The sequence below is a fragment of the Brassica napus genome, chromosome A10, assembly GCF_020379485.1.
Source record: "Brassica napus cultivar Da-Ae chromosome A10, Da-Ae, whole genome shotgun sequence".
In the NCBI taxonomy this organism is placed as follows: Eukaryota; Viridiplantae; Streptophyta; class Magnoliopsida; order Brassicales; family Brassicaceae; genus Brassica; species Brassica napus.
Window position 1 is genome coordinate 13,396,703 of NC_063443.1, and position 25,230 is coordinate 13,421,932.

The following is a 25,230-nucleotide window of genomic DNA, read 5'->3' on the forward strand; positions in this document are numbered from 1 at the left end:
ATTTTTTCATAAATTTTTTTAATTAGTCTAAATCTATAGCTTCTATTTTTTTTTAATAATATTCATGTGAAATCACTTTCTAAAAATGCACAATTAAAATTTTTTAACGTAATGTTAAATGCTTAGATAAGTAAGTTATTTTAAAACTTATTGCTTGCATTAAATTGTATTTTTAGTATTTTAAAATTATTATAAATTTGAAAATTGTATAAATTTAAAACTTAGCGTTTGCAGTAAATCTGGCTTTATTAATAAGATGAAAAAGAATACATTATGAGATATTTAACTGATGAACAGTATACTATTTCCGGTGAACTAAACCGAGAAATTATTGGAAACTAAATCTATATAAGGGACACAGACATAAACAAAACATTAACAAATATAAAACAGACTGAATTGGAACACCAAGAAAAATCCAAGGATAATGTTATTTTTTCATGTTTTAAAATGTATAAGCAAACTTCCTTTTTCATATAAACCATACCAAATCAATAAAAGTTATTTATCTGAATAATTTTTTTATTCGATTAAAATATAAAGTCTTGAATCTTAAGCAATTTCTTTTTATTCCTTTGTTCTCATTCTCGGGCAACCGTGCCATAAAGTTATATATTTATGCAATTTTAATAGTATTTTTGTTTATGTGTGTGCTTCCCTTAAATAGTGACTAAAATTAAAATTACCAATAGTTCTGATCTAGGTTGCATGAAAATTTAATTAAATCTCCGTTTTTCGTTTCGGAAACGTTTCAGAATAGAAATCTTTTGGAAATTTATGGGAACGCATTAGGAATGCTATTTTTGAAATTTTCATTTTAGAAACATAATAAAAACTCGCGATTTCATTTTAGAACTGGCGATTCTAATTTAGAAACACAAAAAAAAAGACTATTTGTCATGTGATGTTCATGATTTCTTGTTTAGTTTCATTTGTGTATATTATCTTTCGATATTTGTTGTCATTTTATATAATGATTTGATCCAAAATGAGATTACATCAACAAACGAGTGTAAATATTTTTGAAACAAATTAATAACAAAAAAAAAGAAAAAGAGCTGTCTAATTACGTCATCGTGTCGAATCCCACTTCCCGCCATCTCTCCCCCACCCGCCGTCGTCTATTTTTCCCCAAATAAGAACCCTAGGGTTCACCCGATTCTAAATCCCGAAACTTTATGCTAAGGTGAAATTGAAGATGGTATCGCTAAGCTGGAAGCACCACACGCTAATTCAAGCTCTGATTTCGCGAGGCCCTCTCAAGGAGAAAGAGTTTCAATCCATCTTCACCGCCGTCACCGGCAGAAACCCTGGTCCGTTCTCTCCGCCTATGACTTTTGTTGGGTTTTTCTCCGCGGATGTATATTCATCCAATCAAAATCTCTACTTTACAGCAATGTTTAAATGTTAAAGAACTGTTTTTTTTTTTTTCTGAATTGAACATTATAGTGATGACAAAGTTTCTTCCTTTTTGTGTTGTTGTTGTTGCAGGAGCTGCTAAGAAGATATTTGATAAGTACCTTCTTGAGATCAACAAAGAGCTCTCGTATGTTCACTTTGAGCTGAGGGCTTGTAGAGATCAGTATGATGGTCAAGTTTGTTACGGAGTTGTTAACACTGTCTCTGATGATCAATCCAAACTCGGGACTAAGTATTCTGTTCCGCAGATTGCCTTCTTTAAAGGCATTGTAAGTTTCACTTGGACATTTTCTTGTCTGTCTTGTCTTTTGTTCCTAGTTCAACAAGTTTCCTTGTCTTCTGTATAATGAATGTAGCCCTCAACTCATTACAAAGATTGGAGTCTCCTATTTCATTCTCTTTTCTTACTAAATTTGCAGTGAGGTGATTATGTGTTGTGTGTAGAGTGAATAGTTGTGCTACTATGAAACTGATGACTTTTTTTAACTTTGTGGCAGATAGAAGCAATTGCACAGGATGAAGCTGCTCAAGGTTGCATATCTGGCTTTGATGCCCTCAATATCCGATTGGAGAATCAGGTTAATCCATCATAGTCCCTGACTTCTGTATCCCTTCATCTAGTGACAAAATGAACCACTCAATCAAATTTCTATCACTGCTGTTCGTATGGCTTTGCTATATAGTTTTAGTCTATTAGTTACGGTTGACAGATCTTGTGTTGATATCTCAGTTACCAAGTGAAGCCAGCAGCAGTCAACAGCAGCAAGCCCCAGCTGCATTCAAGAACTTCTCAATGTCGCAGAAGGACAAAACTCTCGATGAGCTTGTAAGGGACAAATGGCTGTGCCGCACAAGTGAGGGTAACATCGGACTTGGTATACGATCTCTTCTTGACCTGCGCAGTTGGTTCAGGAACAATGATGTTCCCTCCTGCGAGGTTTGCAATGAAGCTGGTGTTAAGGTCTGCCTTCTGAAGAAAATTTATAGAATTCACATTGTGATATGACATTTTTGCTGCTGATCTCATGATTCTTTGTTTTCAGGCGGATTTGTGTCCAAATGAAGGTTGTACAGTCCGGATACACAAGTACTGCCTCAAAAACTTGTTATCTCAAAGGGTACACACACACAGCTTCTTTACATTTTCACACGCCTTTGAGTTTGACATCATTAGTATTTAACTTTCTGATCACATAAAATTTGCAGGATGATAAAGTTTGCTCAGGCTGCGGGAAGCCATGGCCTTTGGGTAAAGTTACAAAAGAAGAAGCTGTTGAAGCAGCAGTGGATGATGAGGAGGAAAACGAGACTCAAGCCACAACAGCTTTAAGGTCCAAGAAAAGAAAAGGAAGGAGCCAAAGAGACTCAGCTGAAAACTTTTCTTCCCAGGCTTCTTTAGCCTCTAGTAGTGGTGCCACTAGGAGAAGAGTAACTCGTAGCGCTGCACACTTAAATTAGAAAAGAAAATGTATACTTTGATGCATGTTTCTGTGTCCAAACATCACTTGAGAGATGAAAACTCTTGTTTTAATATGGTTAGTTTTATATATTTATGGTTCAATGGAGAGAGATCAAAAATGAGGTTCAATGACAAAAAAAAAAAAAAAAAGAAGCAAGAAACAAAGCTACAAAGGAAAGCAAGATAAACTAATGAAGCTTTATCTTCACTGAATCCAAGGCATGGACAAGTCTTGATCTTGATTCTGATGATAGTTCTCCATCCCTACTGTTTGCGCATAGCCATTGTTGGTATTATGATTCATCACCGAAGTATTACCTCCTCTTTCTGCTGCTTTTGGTCTGTAGAGATTGTTGGATTGAGTAAAATAGTCTGGAATGCTCTGAACTTGCTGCTGCTGCTGCTGCATTCCCACTTGGCTCTCCGGTCTGTTTCCATAAAAACTCCGGTTATAATCCGGATAAGGCATACCAAAAGGTTCAGCGGGTTGGTAAAAGGGTGTGGGTTGTTTATAAGGACAAGTCATTTGGTGATTCTCTCTTAAGACCCTGTCATTGAATCCCATCTCTGGTCTGCTATAAGGACAGGGACTGTTCTCACAAGTTAGGTTCGTTCCTGGATGAAGTGACTCTCCTTCAAACCTCCTCTTGTTGTTATAACCACTATTGAAGTTGTTGTTGTTGTCAAATCCAGGAAAATGCTGGTTGAGACGATGATGAGACCCAACACTTCCTTCAACATCATAATCTGCAGGTTCAGGGAATAGAGCATCCATCTCCCCACCAGTTCCATCCTCTTCCGAGAAGGTTAAAGGCTGCTTCTGACTCTGAACAGCAATGGCCTTCTCTCGGTTCAAAGCAGCTAGCCATAAAGAGCCTTCTCTTGAAGTCATCTTCTCCTGCAGAGTCCTAGACCGTCCCACCAGCTTCACTATGTCGGTAATGTCTGAAGCCATCATATGTCTGATCACACCAATCAAAATACCAACCTTCCACATCTTCTTGAGGCCATGAGGCTTCCTGTAAGCAGGAGGATGTCCTCTACAACCATCGGGTAAAGGCAGATCACCCCACCAGTCTTCTTTCCCCGTCGGCCACCAAGGCGGCGGCACGCCTTTCTCCAAAGGGTATCGCCTCTGAGGAGGCTTGCAGTTAGGCATCAGAGCAGATAAAAGAGCTCCTAGAGTTGTATCTTGCAGCTCAAGCAACTTATGCGCAGTACAATCTCCTCCATCCTCAGAGGATCCTAACTCATTTCCATCAGTGGAGGAGAGATTGATCTCTCTCTGGTGCTTCAGTATAGCAGCTGGTCCGTTCCTATCAAACCTCACTTGGTCTCTCCACCATCCACGGAGATTGTCAGAAGACCCCGTTACGGTTCTCCCGTTCTCGAAAACGACGCCGTACACGAAGCCTTTAGCTTTGCAACGCTCCATTGTCTTGGACATGTACTTTAAGATCCCGTCCTGTGCCTGGTACATCATTCTCTTTCTCGAATGTTCATCGTCAGGAGGCTGCTTCAACGATGCTCTACCTAACCCGTTCTTGGACATCTCCTTGAGTTTCTTTAAACGCTGCTTGTCTTTCCAGATCTTCTTCTCAAGCTCCTCTATCTCCATTTCTTCTTCAGTCGGGTCGTTGCACGTAGCGTTAGGCGATGCGAAACACGTCTCTCCTTCGGGGAAACGAGGCACTGGGCTTGTTACTAAAGTGGGGAACATCCCTATATTGGTGTTATACATTTTTCAGAGGAGAGAAGATGATCTCACCCTACAAAACGAAATGACGTCAGCATTGTTTCATTTCAAGAATAAAAATTACATAATCCATCAAATAAAGCCATACAAAAACTCATTGAAATATGAAGATATCGATCATGTGAAATAAGATTTATATGAATTCAAAGGTCAAAGGATCAGTTTCAATTAGTTATTAGGATTTATGAAGCAATATAAAACCTTTTTTGGATAGATTTTTAAAGTGAGTAACGCAAGCTAGAACAAAAGAGGCAGACACACTTTTTTTGTTTTGATAAAAAGCAGACAAACTATACGTAAAGGCATCAAGGAAAATTAAAAATGAAAAAACAGAATTGAATGGAAGAACATGAGTTACCTAGAAATCTCTTGAGACCTTTTGGTTGTTGTTGTTGCTTCAGCCTCTTAATTCAAAACAAAGAAGCCACTTGACCCCGGAGACAGAGAGAAAGAGAGAGAGAGAGAGAGAGAGAGAGAGAGAGAGAGAGAGACAGACGAGAGATATATATAAAGATGTGTATCTCTATAAATAATGAGCATTAATTTAGACTATGAATGGGTACTAATAGAACCTTAAGAGTCATGATAAGAGTTTAAGAGGCACAAACCTTGTGTGATATTTATAAAGTTTTCAATATCTTCTTTGAGTTTCATTCCATTTATAATTTAGATTTTGTTTTTAACTAAAATTAATTTTGTTTATTATTAAAAAAAAACAAGTCCATAAAATGATAATTTCACCAGAACTTATTGTCCTAAAATTTAGATAATTTTATGTCGGCTATAAGAAAATCATTTAGCTAATCAAAGATATATATCATTTTCAAAGCGAAAATAACTGACGGTTTTTCATAATTAATTTATCTATGTTTAACGGACACTTTATGAAAATAAATATAGCAGTGTTTTGAAAATAAAATTGCAACAATTTTACGCGGGAAAATATTTTAAACGGTATTTTTATAAATATGCACATGTATTTTAGAATTTTTGTGTTAAATGTTGACATTGTCTTAAAAGTGCAAAAACTAAAAACAATCATCACTGTAAAATTGTAGTGTCTTCAATATGTTTTTAGAATATAAGTTATATATAATATGTAAAAATAATTTTGGACTAAATAAATATAGCAGCTAACACAATTATTTAATCTATTGTTATGTCCAAAATTTTGTTTATGAGGTTTTTGTCTTTCAAGAATTAACATTTCTTAAGCAATAACGAATATGGAATATTATTGTATAATTCATAATATTCCATATTCGTTTGCATGTCGCCACGGGTTACGATCAGTCATTATTATACACTCATTTTTTATGGTTTGTAAATAATAACTAAAAAGTCACTAATATATACTATAAGATTTATTTATTTATTTTCAAAAATGATTGCAATGTTGTCTTTAATCTCTGGTAAATTGGTATGCTTAACCAAATACATAATTACATCCAGCATAAAATTTTGATAATAATAATGATATTTTTTTTTGTAAAATGCCGCTATTCATTTGCATGTTTCTGCGAATTTGCATGTTTATGCGGCTTGCGATCAGTTGCTAATATTTACTTATTTTCATGGGTTGCAAATAATAACTAACAAATTTCTTATGTACAGTAAAATTTCAATAATAATACTGATATTTTTTTAGTACATTTTTATTCATTTTCTTGGTAGATTAAAAACCAGAAAAGGCTGGCAGAGTAAAAGGGAAAATAAAATTTGGCAGCATTGACTAAATTTATATACTCATTATTAATACTTGAGAATTCCTTAAAAGAACCCAAGTTTATGGTCAGATTTCAGTTCTATTACAAAATCTAAATTGACAACCTGATTCCTTTCTAAACATGTAAAAGCATATAATCTAAAAAGGGTAAAAGATTAACTATTAGATTTATATACTTTTACTAGATTCTGACCCATCATTTTCCAAAAAAGCAGGTATATTTTTTGTTTTACATTTTTTTAGATATTTAGTTTTTATATTTATAATTTTTAGTTATATTTGTGTTTTTCTTTGTATATTATTTTTCTTAAATGATTAATAAAAGATTTTAATAATTGTATTAAATAGTTGGATCATACCTATATCAATAGGTCACGTTGCTGTTTTAATAGAATAGATTTTATGTTTAATTTTTTGAAAAAAATCTATTTTTGAAAAATTGATGACAAGTGATGATATCTATCAAGTGTCGGTTTCTCATTGCAAAATATAATTTCTGTATAAAGTAGTTAATAAATTATGAAAGGTTGACCACCCTCAGTTATTGATGATATATGATATACATATCACATACTATTGTTTGTATAACGGTCAAAGTGCTAGATTAGAGAGAGTCGGTAATGAAACAGGAAATAATTTCATTTATTTTATGGTTATCCATTAGAGAGGTCAACTAAATATCGTAATATCATCTAATATTTAAGTTCAAAGGAAATACTGTATATCGTACAATAATAAACTATAAGGTATGACCTTATTTCAAATCAAAGAAAACAATACCAGCATGATGTTATTAATTTCTTTTATCTGTAACATAAATAGAATAATGTTTGATTGAAGAAAAGGTGAGAGGTGCAATGTATAGAACCAATAGGCAAGTACACCAGTGCCACGGAAGCACGTTTAATCGCCAGCAGTGATTCTATAAACTGTCTGAAACGTGTTTCCCGGGATTTTCCTGTCGGCTACTCTCACAACTATTGGAACCCTCGTCGTCGTTTTCTTCTTCTGATATGTACATTAACTAAGCAGAGTTTATTATAGAGTAATGTGCCTCTTGCAACTATCTGTCGTACAACTTAACCAACTAACGACCACTCGAAAATTGTTTTTTAACCTACTTGCTTTGGCCTTACATGCCTTGACGCAAAATGTTTCAAACGGTCACCAAAATTATCCAAATGATATAAAGGTTTTCTTACTGTCTCTTTTTACTGTCCACTCAACACTTTCACCTTTATAAAAGTACATGTTTGTTGTGTCCTTGTATCGGAAACAATAAAAACTCTAAAAGGACTCAACCGATGGTTGTCAATGTATAGAAACTAGAAGCAAGTCAGTGAACTGTACGCCACCATAGCCTCAAGAACCGAATCAGACCGAGTAATTGGATCATTGAAAGGTCGAACTACGTATCCAACCGAATCAACAAAAAAACTAACCCGAACAGAAGTGAACAATCATTTACGTATATGGATGTTAATGTAAAAAAACGGCTGACACCGATGGGCCAAGCCGAGTAGTGTTTCCTTACTTAGGCCCAGTATACTTCAAAAGTTCCAAAATTTGTGAAGTTCAATAATGAAACAAATTACATCTTACTCACTGAAAGTTTCAGAATGATAATGACAATCAATAACTCTTTTTTTTTTTGTGACAGCTGACAATCAATAACATTCCCCATAACAAACTAGCCAACTAATACCAATAGCATCAACCAATCTTCGGTTTACAACACAGTACACACAAGCAAAACCAAAGCAGCTCAAAGGCCACCACAATACATTGATTACAACCTATAGAAGACTGTTCCGGTTTATAAAAAATTGTTTGGTTCAACCGCCTCATCGATCCGGTTAGTCTCAACAACAACTATACCAATAACAAGAACCAATAGCAGGTTTACACCACGGTACACAAAGCAAAGCAAAACAAAAAGCAGACTCAAATGCCGCCACAATACAAATTACTGATTGCAATGTACTAAGGGTTATTCCGGTTCATCAGAAATTGCTTGGTTAAACCGCAACCTAACGCCTCATCAGGTACCTTACCAATCCGGTTTAATCCCTCAGCGAAAACCACACCCATACCCATATGCAAATGCGGCTCAATGTGACAATGAAAAAACCAAACTCCAGGATTGTCCGTTACAAATCTTAACGCCGTCCATCCATACGGATACAACGCCACTGTGTTCCGTAACGGCGGATTCTTGAGATTATACGTCTTCTCATCAATCTCTGGCCGGAACTTCCCTTCGCCGTAACCCAAAACCCAAAAATCGTGCCCATGAAGATGCCACGGATGGATCTCGCTAGCGTTTGCGTCTAAGCCGTTAGCGTTTTGGAGAATCACGTCGACGGTTACGTTAAACGGAAAAACGTAGATCCCGTTTCCTTTCGTGGTGTTACGGTTTCGCGGTGGATTCATGATGTCATAATCCATCGGGAAAGTCGTCGGCGGCGACTTCCGATCGAATCCGCGTCTCAGTTTGTACTTGACGGATCCGAGATACGGCGTCGCCGGAACCACGAGGGAGACGTTGTTGAGAGCCCATTTTGTTGCACCGTCGATCATGTTCTGAGTGTTGAGGAGGATCAGCCGTTTTTTGAATTTCCTCGGCGGGGGTGGCGATCCCATCGCGGAGAAGATCCTCTTTGAGAAGTTCCTGCTCCGATCGAAATCGTTCCATCGCGGAGTCTCCGGCGGCGGAGAAGATGGGGGTTGAGAAGAAGGGGCGGTTACGTAGTGTAAGACAGTGAGTGCTGGAGGTGTCTTTGGTTTCCGGCCGCGAACGCCGACGGAGATCCAGTAATTTTGGGAAGGGTCTTGATCGGTGGTGAGAAGGACGGAGTAGCTCTCGCCGGAATATATATCGACATCGCTGGTGGCGAACGGTGTGATGTAGCTGCCGTCAGCCTCCACCACCACTAGCTTGTGTCCCTGCACGTGTGAAAAATCAACACTCGTGTGATCGGAAACGTATTCATCTAAATAAAAAAAATACAGTAAACTCTTGAAGCGATACTTAGGCCCATTCCGTAAAAATACTTGTAATTAGGCTCATTGTTTAAAATTATTTAATTTTAAAAGTCCAAAGGAACGTAAGACACTTACGATTAATTATAATTAGATTCATTCTGATCCGCCATTAAATAAAAAAAAGAGAATATGTTTTTTGTTTTACATTTTTTTTAGAAATTTAATTTTTATATTTGTATTTTTAGTTATATTTTTGTTTTTTTATAATGTTTTCTTAAATGATTAATAAAAAGTTTTAATAATTATATTAAAATAACTACACATATATGGTCCTATTTTAATATAATAGATTTAAAAATAACTTTGAAAAAAGAATAAAATATCTATATACGGAAAAGGCAGAATGACAGCTTTTGTCAGTTTAGCAAAAGCTGAATGGAACACGAGTCGGGTCTGAATCTAAAAGTCAATCAATCTACCTACTCATTGATTGAGACCACTCTTACCAAGAATCTCTAGCTCTACGGAACTATCAACACGGGCACAACTAAATATAATTGTAAACTAGATTTTGACCCGCCTTTGAAAAGGCGGGTATATTTTTGTTTTAATTATCTTTTTTAGAAATTTCAGCTTTATAATTTGGGTTTTTCTGTATTTGTATTTGTGTTTTTATTTGTAATCAAATTTGTGTATAAATTTTCGACAAAATCAATTTTATAAAATAATAGCAATTTAAAAGTTAACCAACATATACATGTTTCTTTGTAATCATATTTTTCTGGTTTAGATCTTGATCCGCAGTATATTGTTGGTTTGTAATTTTTTTTGTTTTTTTGTTTCTATTAATTTTTATATTTATGATATTTTTGTAATCATATTTGTGTTTTATATTAATTTAGTTTAGTTTAATTTAGTAACTATATTAAATATGTTAAATTGCATAACTATATATTTATGCTATATGCATATCAAAAATAATTTGTAAACTTTATTCCTGAAGTATGCAACATATTGTATTTTCATATTAGTTACCTAATATAATCAGTCAAGAATATTTCGTAATCAACTTGAAAATCAAAATATTATATTCTATTAAACATTACATATATATATATATATTCGAACGGTTTTAAAGTGTTAAATTTGAAAACCAATATCAAATCCAACCAGCACCAAAATTTGAAGAAAGTTTTTGAAAAATGTTTGATAAAAATAATTTTTAAAATATTCTGTTAAATATATATATATATATATATTTATCTATATACATATGGTTTAATATGTTTTTCACTAACTTTAAGTAAAATCACATTTAATAAAAAAAATTTAATAGAATAATCTATTTAAAACCTGTTAAATTATAAACATGTCATCTTTAGAGTTTAGACTAAAAATTAAGCGAAGAACACCATGCATGGATGGATGCCGAAGCCTCATATTGACTATCATAAGATCTTTTCTTATAATTGATTTGTTCATAAGTATATATTTTTATAAATAATACTTCCATAATAATATATTGACTTAAATAGTTTTAGTAATCTTAAATTTACTTCTAGAAATATATTTTGTAGATCATAAATTTAAATTTAGTATATTGGCCATATAATTAGGTATGAAATAGGAGTTTGATATTTGTTGTTTGTTGCCGTATTGATATGTATTGATATATACATATCCTATAAAATAGGAGTTTAAGTGGTTATAGGGGTGGTTACGTTTTTTCCCTTTAACATGAAGGTAGTTATGTTTTTGTCGATGCAATTATATTATATGTTTTACAGTTATATTTTAAATGCAGTATATTTTTATGTTGGACTCAACATATATTAATAGGTCATGATCCTAATTTAATAGTATTGATTATGTTATACTATATTAATATTATACTTGTGGTCACCATACAGGCATGCACCACCGTGGGCTCAGGAAACCAAAAAATGAATTTAAAAAATATCACTTTTTTTTTTGGTATGAATGTTAAAAGTAGTCAGATACTTCATAAGAATTTAAAGATGTTCTACCATTCACTTTAATATTACGTCAAATATTTAGAAAAAAATATGTAGTATGTTTGGTTGTTTTTAAAAGAACTTTTCAATGTAAAACAGAAAAAAATAATCAAAACCTGAACAGCAAAGTTGAGGGAGGCAAGACCGGTGGTGCTGGCGAGTCTGATTCGGTAAGTCTTGTTAGGCTCCACGTGTAGTCTCTGTGGTGCGCATTGATCTCCTTTTTTAAACTTGCACATAGGTAGCGACGTATTGCTGAACTGTGCCGTCGCGTTGCTGAATTGCGCCGCCAATGAACAATTAAATTGTCCTCTCCCATTGATCAATATGCTCTTCAATTTTCCCAAAAAATAAGAAAACAAAAATTATTCTATTAAGAAAAAGAACCGATAAAAAGTATAATTTCACTTTTGACTACGAAACATATAATTCCTTCTCTCTTTTTTTAGTGGCCACATTCAATATACGTAAAATGATTGTGATATTATAAAAGTAGCTAAAATTCGCTTTAGAAAAAATGAAATCAAGAAAAGCAATTATTATTGCTCGTCCCCTATTGGTTTAATAAGTCTGAATCAAATCTCCACTACTAAAAAGAAACAGTTAAAAAAAAGAATATGGACCTATCTTTTTTCTTTTAGTTCAGAAAATTAAATTAAAAGTTAAAAACGTTTTTAGTCAATGAAAAACAAGACTAGTAGTAGTGAAGAAATAAAGTAACCTGAGCTTCACCGATCCAGCGCATAGGTTTGGCAGAAAGACCGAGTTCCTGGGAGAGAACACTCTCATGCCACCAATCGCTTAGCAAGAGATTAAACTCTCCGTCATATCTCAGTGGCTCTCTCTTCCCTTTCGCTGCGTCTATAATCAATGATCCGTATAGCCCAGCTGATCTCTGCATGCCGTAGTGCCCATGGTAGAAATGTGTTCCCGGCTGCACCATGCCATTTTACCCAAAATAAAACTACATTCTTTATTCTTATTTATATTTTATTGAAATTAAAAAAAGTTACCTTATCAACAGTGAATTTGTAGGTGAAAGTCTCGCCAGGGGTAATGGCACACTGAGTAACTCCAGCTGCTCCATCTGCCCATGGACTTCCCAACTGTTTACAAAAAAAAAGTTATTCAACTTTTTAGCATATACTGTATTATCTTAGTCTAGTTCACGTTTTTTTTTTAATATGGATTTAAGATTTTGCATGGAAAAGATCACAAGAAATTGACTAGTGTCATAAAAGCCGGAATAAAAATAATTTTAAACCGAATCTCTTAGGAAAATGTACAAAACTTAATTAGTAACTGCTGTGATAATTTTAAGGCAATAAATAGAGTCCAAAGAAGAAACCAACATCCGAAGGAAGAGTCGGAAAAGTAGTGATACTATAAAGAAGAGACGGAGTCATGCATGGCATGTGCTTCTTAACAATTATTTCGGCAACTTTACCTATTCATTTATTCTTTACTCATCTAACGACAAAGCAATGGAAACAATTATTTGATGCTTAGAGTATGAAAAAAACAGAAGGAATTTAAGATTAGAACTAGTTTAAATGGTGACTGATGGTCACTCAGTGCCATCTCCATTCATATACTGTTTAATATCCGTTTCTTTCAGAATTTCGAAAATGAAATATAGAAAACAAACCCTTTAACAAAGAAAAAAGAAATATAGAAAACCATTCGGGACGCTTCTTTTTTCAACTAAAATTATATTTGTTAATAACGTTTAAACCTCAAAGTTCAATATGGTTTCGGATCTCCTAGTTATTATTTAAAAAAATAAAGTAGAGAACCTGACGAATTCCATGCCAATGAATGACAAGGCCTTCGGTGGCGAGTTTGTTGGTGAGATGGACGACGATGGTGTCTCCAGCGAGGGCGTGTATGGTGGGACCGGGAAACTGGCCGTTGACGGCCATGACCATACCTTCTTTGCAGTCGGGAAATCCGAACTTGTACTCAACCTCCCAATGATACTCTCTCACGGCGGCAGACGCCGTGTGAGCCAAGAGAGCCACCACCACTATCCACCACACACCCATTAATGGCTTATGTATGTGAATGAGGATGTATGCTGATCATAGATGTATATATAGTGGGAAATGAGTATGAAAGAGGGGAGAGATAGTGGGTAGCAAAACCATTGATTAATTTGGGTTTTTTGTCAAAAAAGTATATTAAAATTTTCTTTACTTTTGGGTATTTTAGTTTGGGCACAAGATTTATGGATGTAATTATGATCGTGTAAACAATCAAAATATCTCAAGAAGATTCGGAATGGTAGGTGATCTCATGATACATGTTTTTAGGGGTGACCGGTTGAATTTGTCTTTGAAGATTAGATCATGTTCACAATCTTTATAACGCAACTTTACCTAGCAGTCTCACCGTTTGGTAGGTTTTGACATGTAATGCAAAGCAAAGTTAATCCAAACCACAAAAAACAAAAGGAGTTAACTATCATAAAAGCTTTTTAATTTAGGTAAACGTCAAAATTAATTCTCCGTCTGTCTTGTGTACAATGCCAATTAAAACTTTTAGATTTTGTACAGTACTTTACATCCACGCATCGTGTGTATAACTTGTTTACAATGCCAATTGTCTTTCCCATTTCCCCAATCTCAGCTCGTTGAAAATGCCGGCATAAAAGTATATTTTCTGAAAAGATTTATACGTTTGAATAAAAGTCTGCAAAACATTAACCACAAAATGTTGTAGTAATGGTTTATATTAATATCATTATCATGTCTAGATTGAAACTCAATCCTTATAAGTGTATATGAAAGGATGTAACCAAAAAGGATAGGTGAAAAACTTATGAAACCTACTAACAAATAAAATAAAACTATAATACATTTTCCCTTTGGAGTAGCTTTTTCTTTGGTGACTAGGAAGTAATGGTTACCACTACGAATATGGAATTTGGATGCTCCATTCCACATTGGGACACCACAACGATTAATACTAAACACTTAAGACCATCTTTAAGACACTGTATTATTGTATCTATAATAATGTTCATTTATTTCGTGTATTAGTGTACTTTTGGCGACCTACAATAATCTTAATTGGCTGGAAAGTTTGCATGCGCATAAAGAGCTAGTAATAGTATTCGTGAAGAAATAATTTCGGATGAATAACGTTTGATTTTTGTTTCTCTCCAATTCTGATTATATTAAGCAGAGAAAGAACCCCATCAAGAACACAAACATCTCATTTAAACGCATATTTCAATTTACAAACCCTGAAAACTTGTGTGTTTAAGAGCTATTCAAGTGGTCTTTGGTCGATGATAAGTATATACCACCGACAAGAGATAAAGAGAACAACATATTTTGTTTGATCCTATCAGTTGGTCTCTTTACGTCTGGTTTCTTCTTTAAATACATTCCATCGTTTAACTCGAAAGAAAAATAATATTACTAATAAGTAACTAATTCCTTTTGAGTTGACAAAAAAAAGTAACTAATTCCTTTTGAGTTGATAAATCATGAATCAAAACATTTGTAGTTTTGTCTCCAAATAATTTAACAACAATACAAAGGTAAAACACACACTCACACAACACATAAAAGCATACTACTAGTACGAGTATTAGAAAAACACCGTTATAGCTCCTGTTTTTAATGGCGTCCCTGGTTCATAAACATTTCTCTGGTTGACCCACAACCTAGCGCCTCGCGCGGTATATTCATCTTAGCGATCTGGTCTACTCCCTCGGCAAAAACCACACCCATGCCCATATGCAAATGCGGTTCAATGTGACAATGAAAAAACCAAACCCCAGGATTGTCCGTTACAAATCTCAACGCCGTCCATCCGTACGGATACAACGCCACTGTATTCCTTAAAGGCGCGTTCGTCAGATTATACCTCTTGTCGTCGACTCCTGGCTGAAACTTCCCTTCACCGTAACCCAAAACCCAAAAGTCGTGGCCGTGGAGATGCCACGGATGAACCTCGCTGATTTCATATTGAATTGGTATGAAAGGATGATTCTTATTGATGATACAAGCTCTGTTTATATACAGAGAATGAACGTGATGTACAAGGGAGAATATACAGAAGTTAATCTACAATATACAGAGAAGATGCGGAAGTTAATGGACAATGATTTAGGTGATTTGCTTGATCTGTGTAATCTGGTTTCCTTATTCTATCACACCCCCTCAAGACGGACGGCCATGAGAGAGTCCGATCTTGATAGCCAATGTGTTGAAACGTGCGCGTGGGAGAGGCTTTGTGAGGGCATCAGCTAACTGATCAGTGGAGCTGACATGAGTTATTCTAAGTTGACCACTCTGAACAAACTGCCGAACAAAATGATAATCCAAAGCAATGTGTTTCATTCGCGAATGAAAAACCGGGTTTGCAGCAAGATACGTTGCACCAATATTGTCACAGTAAAGTACCGGTTTGGTAGAGACAGAGATCCCAAGTTCAGTTAAGAGCGATGATATCCAGCAAAGCTCTGAAGTGGTGGATGCGATAGCTCGATACTCCGCCTCGGTGGAAGAACGAGCGACCCCTGTTTGCTTCTTGGATGACCAGGCTATGGGATGGCTTCCAAAGTAGACAATGTACGCACTTGTGGATGTGTAATCGTCTTTGTTTCCTGCCCAGTCGGCATCAGTAAAAGCATGTAAATCATTCTGGTTGCTGGCAGGGAAGTAGATTCCACGAGACTGAGTTCCAGACAGATAACGAAGTACTCGTTTCACAGCAGACCAGTGTTCAGTCGTGGGTCTATGCATGAACTGAGATAATTTGTTGACGGAGAAAGAGATATCAGGTCGGGTGAGGGAAAGATATTGTAAGCTCCCAACAATGGTGCGGTATTCTGTAGCATCGTCCAATTGATGGCCAGAGAGTAGGGTCAGCGAAGAATTAGACTCCATTGGTGTTGCAACTGCTTTAGCATTAGTCATGTTCGCCTTATGTAATAAATCTGCAATATACCGACTTTGTGTTAAGTGTAAGCCTGCAGAAGTTCTACTGACTTCAATACCTAAGAAAAAGGTGAGATCACCCAAATCTTTTAATGAAAAACGAGTAGATAAGGATTGAATAAACCGTGATATTTGTGTAGGACTGTTGCCCGTGATGATTATGTCGTCAACATAGACGAGCATATAGAGCAGAATTCCATCCCGGTTATAGATGAAAAGAGAGGCATCAGCGACAGAGTTTTTGAAACCGGATTGTAACAGGAAGCTCCGTAACTCATTATACCATGCCCGTGGCGCTTGTTTAAGGCCATAAATAGCTTTACGAAGTCTGCAAACTGCTCCAGGATTGTCTTTGTCTTGAAATCCTTGTGGTTGCATCATATATACCTCCTCATCGAGATTGCCTTGTAAGAATGCGTTGTTAACGTCAAGTTGACGCAGAGGCCATTGACGAGTAACAGCGGTGCTGAGGACTATGCGAATAGTAGCTGGTTTCACAACCGGGCTGAACGTGTCTTGATAATCAATGCCGGGCCTTTGGGTGTATCCTTTTGCTACGAGTCGGGCCTTGTATCTCTCTACTGTGCCATCAGGTCGTCGCTTGATTGTGAACACCCATCGACATCCTACAACATTAGCAGCAGCAACAGAGTTAGTTAAATCCCATGTATGATTTCGAATATGAGAATTTATTTCTTCAAGCATGGCTTTACGCCACTTTTCGCTTTTTAAAGCCTCTGCCACTGTTCTAGGAATTGTTTCTGAGGCTGGTGAAATCTTTGTGTGGAGATTGAGCTTCTGGACAGGTTTCTTGATGCGATTGCTGGTGCGAACTGGCTGAGCTGGTGGTGGAGGAGGTTGTTCTGTTACTGTTACTGTTTCTGTAACTTCCGGCTGTGTTGGAGTAGAAGTTACGTCATTAGTTGATGGCTGTGGTTGAAGATCTGCAACCGGAGGTATTGTTGATGACGATGGGTTCTCAGAAGCAGAGGAGGTCTGTTCTGGAGGTTGTGATAGTGCCACTGGTGCAGGAGTGATCTTCGGAGAGTGATGACCATTTATCTGCGGAATAAGAGTAACTAAGGGAGAAGAAGAGGAGGTGCCATGATCCACGCCAAGAGTATCATCCTGCACTGTAATTGGTGATGAAATAGCAAAAGGAAATACATTCTCATGAAACATGACATGCCGTGAGGTATAAACTCTGTTAGTACTTCTATCTAAACAGAAATACGCACTCTGCGAAGGAGAATAACCTAGAAACACACAAGGTGTGGATCGAGCTTCTAGTTTATGTGAGTTGTAAGGCTTTAACCAAGGAAAACAAAGGCACCCATAGACTCTTAATTTTTCAAAATTCGGAGGATAACCATAGAGACTTTGAAAAGGGTTATTAAAATTCAGATTAGGTGTTGGCATTCTATTTATTAGATACACAGCCACACCAAAGGCATAGGTCCAATATGACCGTGGCATTGAAGCATGAGACAAAAGTGCTAGACCAGTCTCGACAATATGTCGATGACGTCTCTCAGCAATGCCATTATGCTCGGGTGTATGCGGTGGACTGGTCATATGAGATATACCATGACTAGAGAGGAACGTCTTTAGACCAATGTATTCACCCCCATTGTCGGTATATAAGGTTCTTAGCTTGCATTGAAATCGATTTTCAACCAAGCTTTTAAACCTTGTAAACACTTCAGAAACCTGTGATTTCTGCTTTAATGGATACAACCAAGTGTATCGAGTAAAGTGATCAACAAAAATTACATAATATTTAAAACTATCTACTGAAATAATCGGTGAAGTCCACACATCAGAGAAAACAAATTCTAGTGGTTGCGATGATTTTAAAGATGAAGTTGTGAAAGGTAACTTATGCATTTTATTATTAGAGCAAGCATAGCAAGGCTGAGCCATTAAAGCATTCGAAGAAACAGGTAAACTAAACTGAGAAATGATTTTAGATAAGATAGATGATGCCGGATGGCCTAAACGAGAATGCCAATCTGTTAAGGTAGCTTTTACTGTGGAAGCAAAAGCAAGAGATGGAGGTGTAGAAGACTGCGACTTAGGCCATTCATACGTGCCGGCTTTAGGTGTGCCCTCCAAACGAAGAGCCCCCGTTTCCAAATCCCTGACCTGAAAGTATGTCGGTGTAAAGGTAACCGCAACACCATTAGTCTTACACAATTGAAAAACAGAGATTAAATTCTTATCAAGAGAAGGAACACATAAAACATTATTAAAGAAAAAAGGTTTCGTTGAAGAAGGAACAGAAAAAGAACCAGAGTGCGTAATTGGTAAGGCCGAGCCATCACCAAGGAGCACATCATCACTACCAGCATACGGATTATGAGCAGCGAGGTTTCCCAGATCAGACGTCATATGGTGAGAAGCACCTGAGTCTAGAAGCCATGTTGATGAATCAGACATCATTGCAGCATTGGCACGAGGTCTCCATGATTGAAAGTGCGTGGGTTGTTGCCAAGCCTGAGAAGTTTGCATTTGTGGTTGTGGTTGGTGTGACCACGATGTGGGTGAAGCAGTGCCTCTGACCATACGAAACTCAGGACAAAATCTGGCACTATGTCCTTGGACTCCACATGCTTGACACTTGCCGAGATATGGTTTAGAAAAACGAGCTTGATTTGTGTTGTTGTTACCATATTGACGTGTCTGAGACGAAGTGTTGTTGTTGGAGCGGTGTGAAGTAAAGTTGTTATTGCGATTCTGATGTCGAGGGCGAGCGTCAGTAGCATTGGCCACAATTGGAGTTGCAGCAGCAGTATCAGTGCAGAGGATCATTGCTTCTCTGTTAACCAAACGTTCATACAACTCAGTGTATGGGATAGGAGTGTCTCTCCCGTGAATAGCGTCGATCTCGGGCTTGTAGTCTTCACTAAGACCTGCAAGGATCCGTTCAGTGAGATCTTCATGATCCATAGGTTTTCCCAGAAGTGCAAGATCATCAGCTTTAGATTTGATTTGTCGGAGATAATCGCTGATGGTTTGTGTTCCCTTGGTACATCGTTCAATTTGAAGTTTCAACTGTCTGATATGGCCACGAGATGCATTACCGAAGGTTGTGGCGAGAGTGGACCAGACTTCTTTGGTCGTATTAGCGCTGGAGACCACTGACTGAATCGGGAGAGAGATAGATCCAATCATTGAGCTGTAGAGAAGACGATCCTGACGTCGCCATGGAGCATACGCAGGATTCGGAGAAGAGACTCCATCAATCATGACTGTCATCGGTGGTGCTACGTTTGTCTCCTCGATGAAGTGTTGGAGTTCATGGCCTTCAAGCAAAGCACGGACCTGTCGACTCCACATCAAGTAATTGAGATTCGTGAGTTTAGTAACGCTCGACATGTTAACGGAGAGGAGTGTGCTCTGTGGATCTTGAGTATTGAACACAGATGTTCTCTCTGCAGTTGATTCAGACATGATTATAAACCCAGAAAAGAGGAAAATCAGAGACGAGAGATGAAGAATTGCAGAGGAAGAAAAAGAATAAAGAAAGAGAAAGATAGTTTTGGAAGGCGTTGAGCCTAGAGCTCTGATACCATATTGAATTGGTATGAAAGGATGATTCTTATTGATGATACAAGCTCTGTTTATATACAGAGAATGAACGTGATGTACAAGGGAGAATATACAGAAGTTAATCTACAATATACAGAGAAGATGCGGAAGTTAATGGACAATGATTTAGGTGATTTGCTTGATCTGTGTAATCTGGTTTCCTTATTCTATCATTTCACCCTTTAAAACGTTCGAGTTCTGGAGGATCACGTCCACGACCATCCCCATCGTGAGATTGTAGATACCGCTACTCACGGTTGTGTTGGGATTCACCGGAGGATGATTGATATCGTAGTTCTCTATGATCTCTGGGCCCGGAAATTTTAAATACTCCAACGGTAGCCCGTATCTGATGGATCCGATGTACGGCGTCGCCGGGACGGATAAGGAGAGGTTGTTGATAGCCCACTTTGTGTAGCCTTCCATGAGATTCTGAGTGTTGAGGAGGAAGAGCTGCGCGTTTGATTTCTCAGGTGGCGGTGGATATCCTTTTGCGGCGAAGATTTTCTTGGAGAAGTCTTTGCTCCGGTTGAAGTCGTCCCACCTGGGAGTCTCCCGCGGCGGAAAAGGTAAGCGTTCGGATTCGGAAGCACCGGCGTAGTGCAACACGGTGAGTGCTTGAGGAGTGTTGGGTTTCCGGCCACGAACGCCGACTGAGATCCAGTACTTTCTTGGAGGAGATGGATTATGTGTTCGGAGAAGAACGGAATAGGTTTCGCCGGAATAGATATCAATGTCGCCGACGGTGAACGGAGCGACGTAGTTGCCGTCGGCTTCGACGACCTCTAGTTGGTGTCCCTGCATGGGAACATTTGATGTCACACGTGTGATCTCTAATACATGTATAAATCGATAAATATTGCACACAAATTTAAATAATTATTTAACTACAAAGGCAAATCTTCATACTAAATGATACAAAATGGCATGAAAAATAGTTTATAAAAGTGAAATGCTTTATTCTACATAATTTTATATCATTGATAGAAACTCTTACTTAGTTTTAACATATATTTTTTTAAATGATTTGCAGAGCAAAAGTTCTTGGCATTTGTCGGGTTCAATCGGATTTTCGAGTTTATGAATTTAATCCCTATTTGGATATTATAAAAGTTTGGTTCGGATTTAGTTGGGTTTAATAACATTTTTAAAAATCAGTTGAACCCAATATAATTTTGGACTTCAGATCTTAATCGAGTTTTTGGTTCCAAAATATTGTTTTATACTTAATTAAACCCGAAAGTCAAATACAGATCATGAGAAACAAAGACCTAAAATCAAAAATTGGAAATGAAAAAATGCTCTTGTCACGATTATTTTTGGTTCTAATATAATTTTTGACAAGTAAAATTAGAGAGTAAAGACAATAAAATTAGAGACAAAACTTAAAAATTATGTGCAAACACATCATATCAAATAAACCGAAGTGAAAAATACATCAAACCCGATAAACTCGACTTTATAGAAGAAGAAAAAGCACCAAATACCAAAATATATTAAACTAAGTATTTGAATTAATTATTCATGTAATGAATACTTATTTTAGGTACTCAATTAAATCTTAGAATATTTTGGGTACTTATTTGAAATTGCGTTCAGTTTTAGTATGAATATTTTTTGGAACTTTGAAATTTTTGTTTTTTTTTTTCGGATGACCATTCAAGGTCGAGTTCAGTTTGGATAAATTCCATAACCTGAAATACCATAAAACAAGTTTTATTCAGTATTTTTGTTAGACTCGGTTCGATTCAGACTCTTTTTTATCAAAGCCAGGTTCATTTCGAGTTTTCAGATTTGGTTTATTTGTCCACTCCTATAGAATTTTATAAAACAATTTTGTTTAGGCGTTTCTAAAATAATATCTAACCAGTATAAACAAAAATATTCAAAATACTGAAAAGGCTATACATATCTCATTTTTAAAACTAAAAATATAACCAGTTTTTAATTTATTTAAATTTTTATTGATAAAAATTAATATAATATTTGTTTGGATATTCGAACTGCCTTTAATCCAAATGAACAAACATGCTAATTAGTTCGTTTTATAAACATGTATGCTACAAAATTTGTTAGAAGTATTTATATTTTAAAAATGTCTAAATAAATTAGTTAGAAAATAACTTACTTCAACGGCTAAGTTGAGGGAAGCAAGAGAAGTGGTGCTAGCGATCCGAAGGCGATATACTTTATTAGGCTCGACCCTTAGAGTTGTAGGTGCGCAAGGATCATCTTTTGTAAAATTACACTCTTTCAAGCCTCCCTCGTTAAAATACCCCGCTTGTGAGCAATCGAACTGTCCTCTTCCGTTGATCAACAGACTCTGAGGCTCCCCAATCCAACGCATAGGCTTCGAAGAAAGAGAGAGTTCTTGCAAGGTACTACTTAGATGCCACCAATCACTGAGCAACAGATTAAACTCATCGTAATGCAAAGTCTCTTTGGGCGATCTCACTACCATCATCCCGTACAGTCCAGCCGATCTCTGCATCCCGTAGTGTCCGTGGTAGAAATGTGTTCCTGCCTGCACCATTACAAAACGTTATCGATATCTCTTTTTGTAAAAGTTATTTAAGAGAAATAAATGTCTTTTATTTACCTTATCAACAGTGAATTTATAAGTGAAAGTCTCTCCAGGATTAATGGGACATTGCGTCACCCCCGCTGCTCCATCTGACCATGGAGTGCCATTCTATTCCATAATCATAATTCATTGTTGTTATGTCCCTTTTTTTGACAATTTGATTATACTAAGATTTATGTATATAATACAACTAATCTCCATTCTAGTATAACTTTTTATAAAAATATATTCTCTCCCTTCCGTAATAATATATAATGTTTTAGAAAAATTTTGGTGTTTCAAAAGTACACATATATATGTTTTGACATTTATATATTAACTTTAGATTTATTGAGTTTTTTAACCAAATATATTTGTATCGTTATTTAATACGAATAGTTAATTTTTAATTTATATTAGATCTATATTTTTTTAAAAATTATTACTTTTTGTGATTTTAGACAACATATCTTATATTATATGACATACGGAATGGTAATTATATAGGCAACTTGACGTATGCCGTGCCAATGGATGACAACATTTTCGGTGGAGAGTTTATTTTTGACGTGAATGATGACTGTGTCTCCGGCGTTAGCATAAATCGTTGGCCCTGGAAACGTACCGTTGATGGCAATAACGACGCCTTCTGTACAATCCGGAGACCGGAATTGATTCTCGACCTCCCAGTACGATTCTACAACTCCGGCGGATCCGGCAGAGGCCGAGTGAGCCGCCACCATAACCGCCGTTACTAGCCACCACACAATTACCGACATTGAAATTATTATTATTTGGTTATGTAAGCTGGATATATTGTGTGGGTTATATTAAATAGACTGTCTTGCTTTTTATGACATCTTTCGTAGTTGTAGTATATATAGAAAGGGAATGGCTGCTTTTAATTTCTTGTTTTTTTTTTGTAACTTTTTTCTTATTGATCTTTAAGAGTTTACATAATCATTATGGAGCTCCAAAGTAATAGATGAAGGTACATAATAATGAAAAAAGAAAGATTGATCATAAAGAATTTGTTGCTTCGCTTTTAATTTCTTGTTTTTAAATAAAAATTAACCGAAAAATCCAAATAATTTTCTATAATTATTTTGTCTTTTTCCTTTGTGTTTTAAAGGGCAATCTTTTTCTTGTGTGACTGTTTCTGACTGAGTTTGAAAATTTTGACATATTAACAAATGAAAAAGAAAGACGACAAGATCAATGTGACCATATTAGTAATTTTAGCAGTTTGGTATTGGAAATTTGGAAGACTATGCAATTGGTTACAACTTATATCATTTTGACATTGTTTCCTTGGAAGAAACGTGTAGTCAAAGTTCAAACAACGAAGGTCTAAAGGATTTATACTATTCAGAAAAAATAATTATTCACGTATAAATACTGGCACACATTTATGCAACTAAAGATTTTCAGGCATGAAGTAATGAATACCGCCATCAAAGAATTTCATAGAGCGGTTTAAGATGATGCAATTAGACGTAAATTATCATAAAGTAGATATAGTTATTGGTTGTAATATCGTTTATGTAATGTTTTTTATGATTTTTAATAGCATACGTACACATGTACATTAGATATGCAAAATATATTAATAAATATAATAAATCATATGATGAAGAGAGAAAGAAAGAGATTTTTTATACTTTCAAGTTGATGGCCAGAGGCTGGTATAGCTCTTGTTTGATTCGTTTTGTTTTTTTTTTTTTGATTTGCTTACTTTCTGTCATTTGGTTTGTTAGATTGCCAATTTATTTTAAATATTGCAAAGCTTTTTATTGTTGTTTTATATGTTTTTTCTAATGGATTTGGTAAGAGAAAAAAAATATTCGGTTCAATTGAACCGTTTAAGAAAGGTAATTGACAAATCAACTCTAATAGTGGTGACAGTTCTTACCAACTTCAATCGTTGATGGTTCTTTATTTGATGGTAGTGGAGTTCTTACTACAAACTATGGCTATTTCGAAAAGACATTAACATGAAATTTTATGGAACAATAATCTCTTTAACTTTGTTATTATTAGGGCAAACACACATACTGAGAGGGTGTGGCACGTGCCACTCATTGATATAAAACCAGTAAGCTAATGCTTACTGAGATGAAATTGTTTAGCTCATTCGGCTAAAACATGCCCTTGTGCTCCACACCTAATCACGTTCGAGCCCACTAACTATCCTTTGTTCCTTCATTTTCTTTAAACACTTTGAATCATCTGTTCATAAATATATTTTCTTTCTTTTTGTTTTGTTTTTGCTACCTAAAACTTATTCTTTATTACTACAATTTGTTTTTTGATGAAATGTGAAATCTATTGATCATCACTAAAAAAATAGGCATTTACATTAAGAATAGAGAAACTAATCTGTGCATGAACCAAGTGTGGAAATAAAAAACATCATGTTGAAACCTCAAACCATCTTTGCATTAGTCATGCAAACTTATGATCGGCCTTGTAATGGAGAGATGTAATACCCAATTGTTTTCTTTTGTCTACTATCATTTTCTTCCAAAATATATAATTTATTTTGTCCAAACATAAATATATAATAAACAATATTTACATGAATTTTACTCTAACAATTAGTTTCATTAAGTTTTTTAAAAAAATTTAGATTAAAAGAAAAACTAAAATGAATTAAGATTTTATAGTCAAACTATTATGTGTAATATATAATTTAACAATATTACTTAAATGAATATTTAACACTATAAAATTACTTATTTTTTATTTGATTCATTTAAAATAT

The 25,230-nt window shown here is 35.7% G+C and overlaps 4 protein-coding genes across 4 annotated transcripts; 1 reads left to right on the top strand and 3 right to left on the bottom strand.

The window, feature by feature from the left end:
• Positions 1–932: 932 nt before the first annotated feature.
• On the top strand, positions 933–2,984 carry LOC106371690 (non-structural maintenance of chromosomes element 1 homolog). Its single transcript, XM_013811783.3, has 6 exons — positions 933–1,313; positions 1,492–1,688; positions 1,917–1,997; positions 2,150–2,380; positions 2,463–2,537; positions 2,626–2,984. Exons 1-6 carry the CDS (start codon positions 1,199–1,201, stop codon positions 2,875–2,877), a joined length of 951 nt encoding a protein of 316 aa, XP_013667237.2. The 5' UTR covers positions 933–1,198; the 3' UTR covers positions 2,878–2,984.
• LOC106371689 (ETHYLENE INSENSITIVE 3-like 2 protein) lies at positions 2,976–7,841 on the bottom strand. Its single transcript, XM_013811782.3, has 2 exons — positions 4,993–7,841; positions 2,976–4,647 (listed from the first exon to the last, which is right to left on the bottom strand). Exon 2 carries the CDS (start codon positions 4,617–4,619, stop codon positions 3,084–3,086), a length of 1,536 nt encoding a protein of 511 aa, XP_013667236.1. The 5' UTR covers positions 4,620–4,647; positions 4,993–7,841; the 3' UTR covers positions 2,976–3,083.
• A 202-nt stretch (positions 7,842–8,043) lies between these two features.
• Positions 8,044–13,685, bottom strand: LOC106421223 (L-ascorbate oxidase-like). The gene is made up of 5 exons (XM_048743078.1): positions 13,157–13,685; positions 12,374–12,466; positions 12,082–12,294; positions 11,477–11,692; positions 8,044–9,306 (listed from the first exon to the last, which is right to left on the bottom strand). The coding sequence occupies exons 1-5, from the start codon at positions 13,403–13,405 to the stop codon at positions 8,344–8,346; spliced, it is 1,734 nt and encodes a 577-aa protein (XP_048599035.1). The 5' UTR covers positions 13,406–13,685; the 3' UTR covers positions 8,044–8,343.
• Positions 13,686–20,065: 6,380 nt separating this feature from the next.
• Positions 20,066–23,314, bottom strand: LOC106369763 (L-ascorbate oxidase-like). The gene is made up of 4 exons (XM_048742182.1): positions 22,979–23,314; positions 22,503–22,595; positions 22,032–22,427; positions 20,066–20,701 (listed from the first exon to the last, which is right to left on the bottom strand). The coding sequence occupies exons 1-4, from the start codon at positions 23,243–23,245 to the stop codon at positions 20,066–20,068; spliced, it is 1,392 nt and encodes a 463-aa protein (XP_048598139.1). The 5' UTR covers positions 23,246–23,314.
• Positions 23,315–25,230: the final 1,916 nt, after the last annotated feature.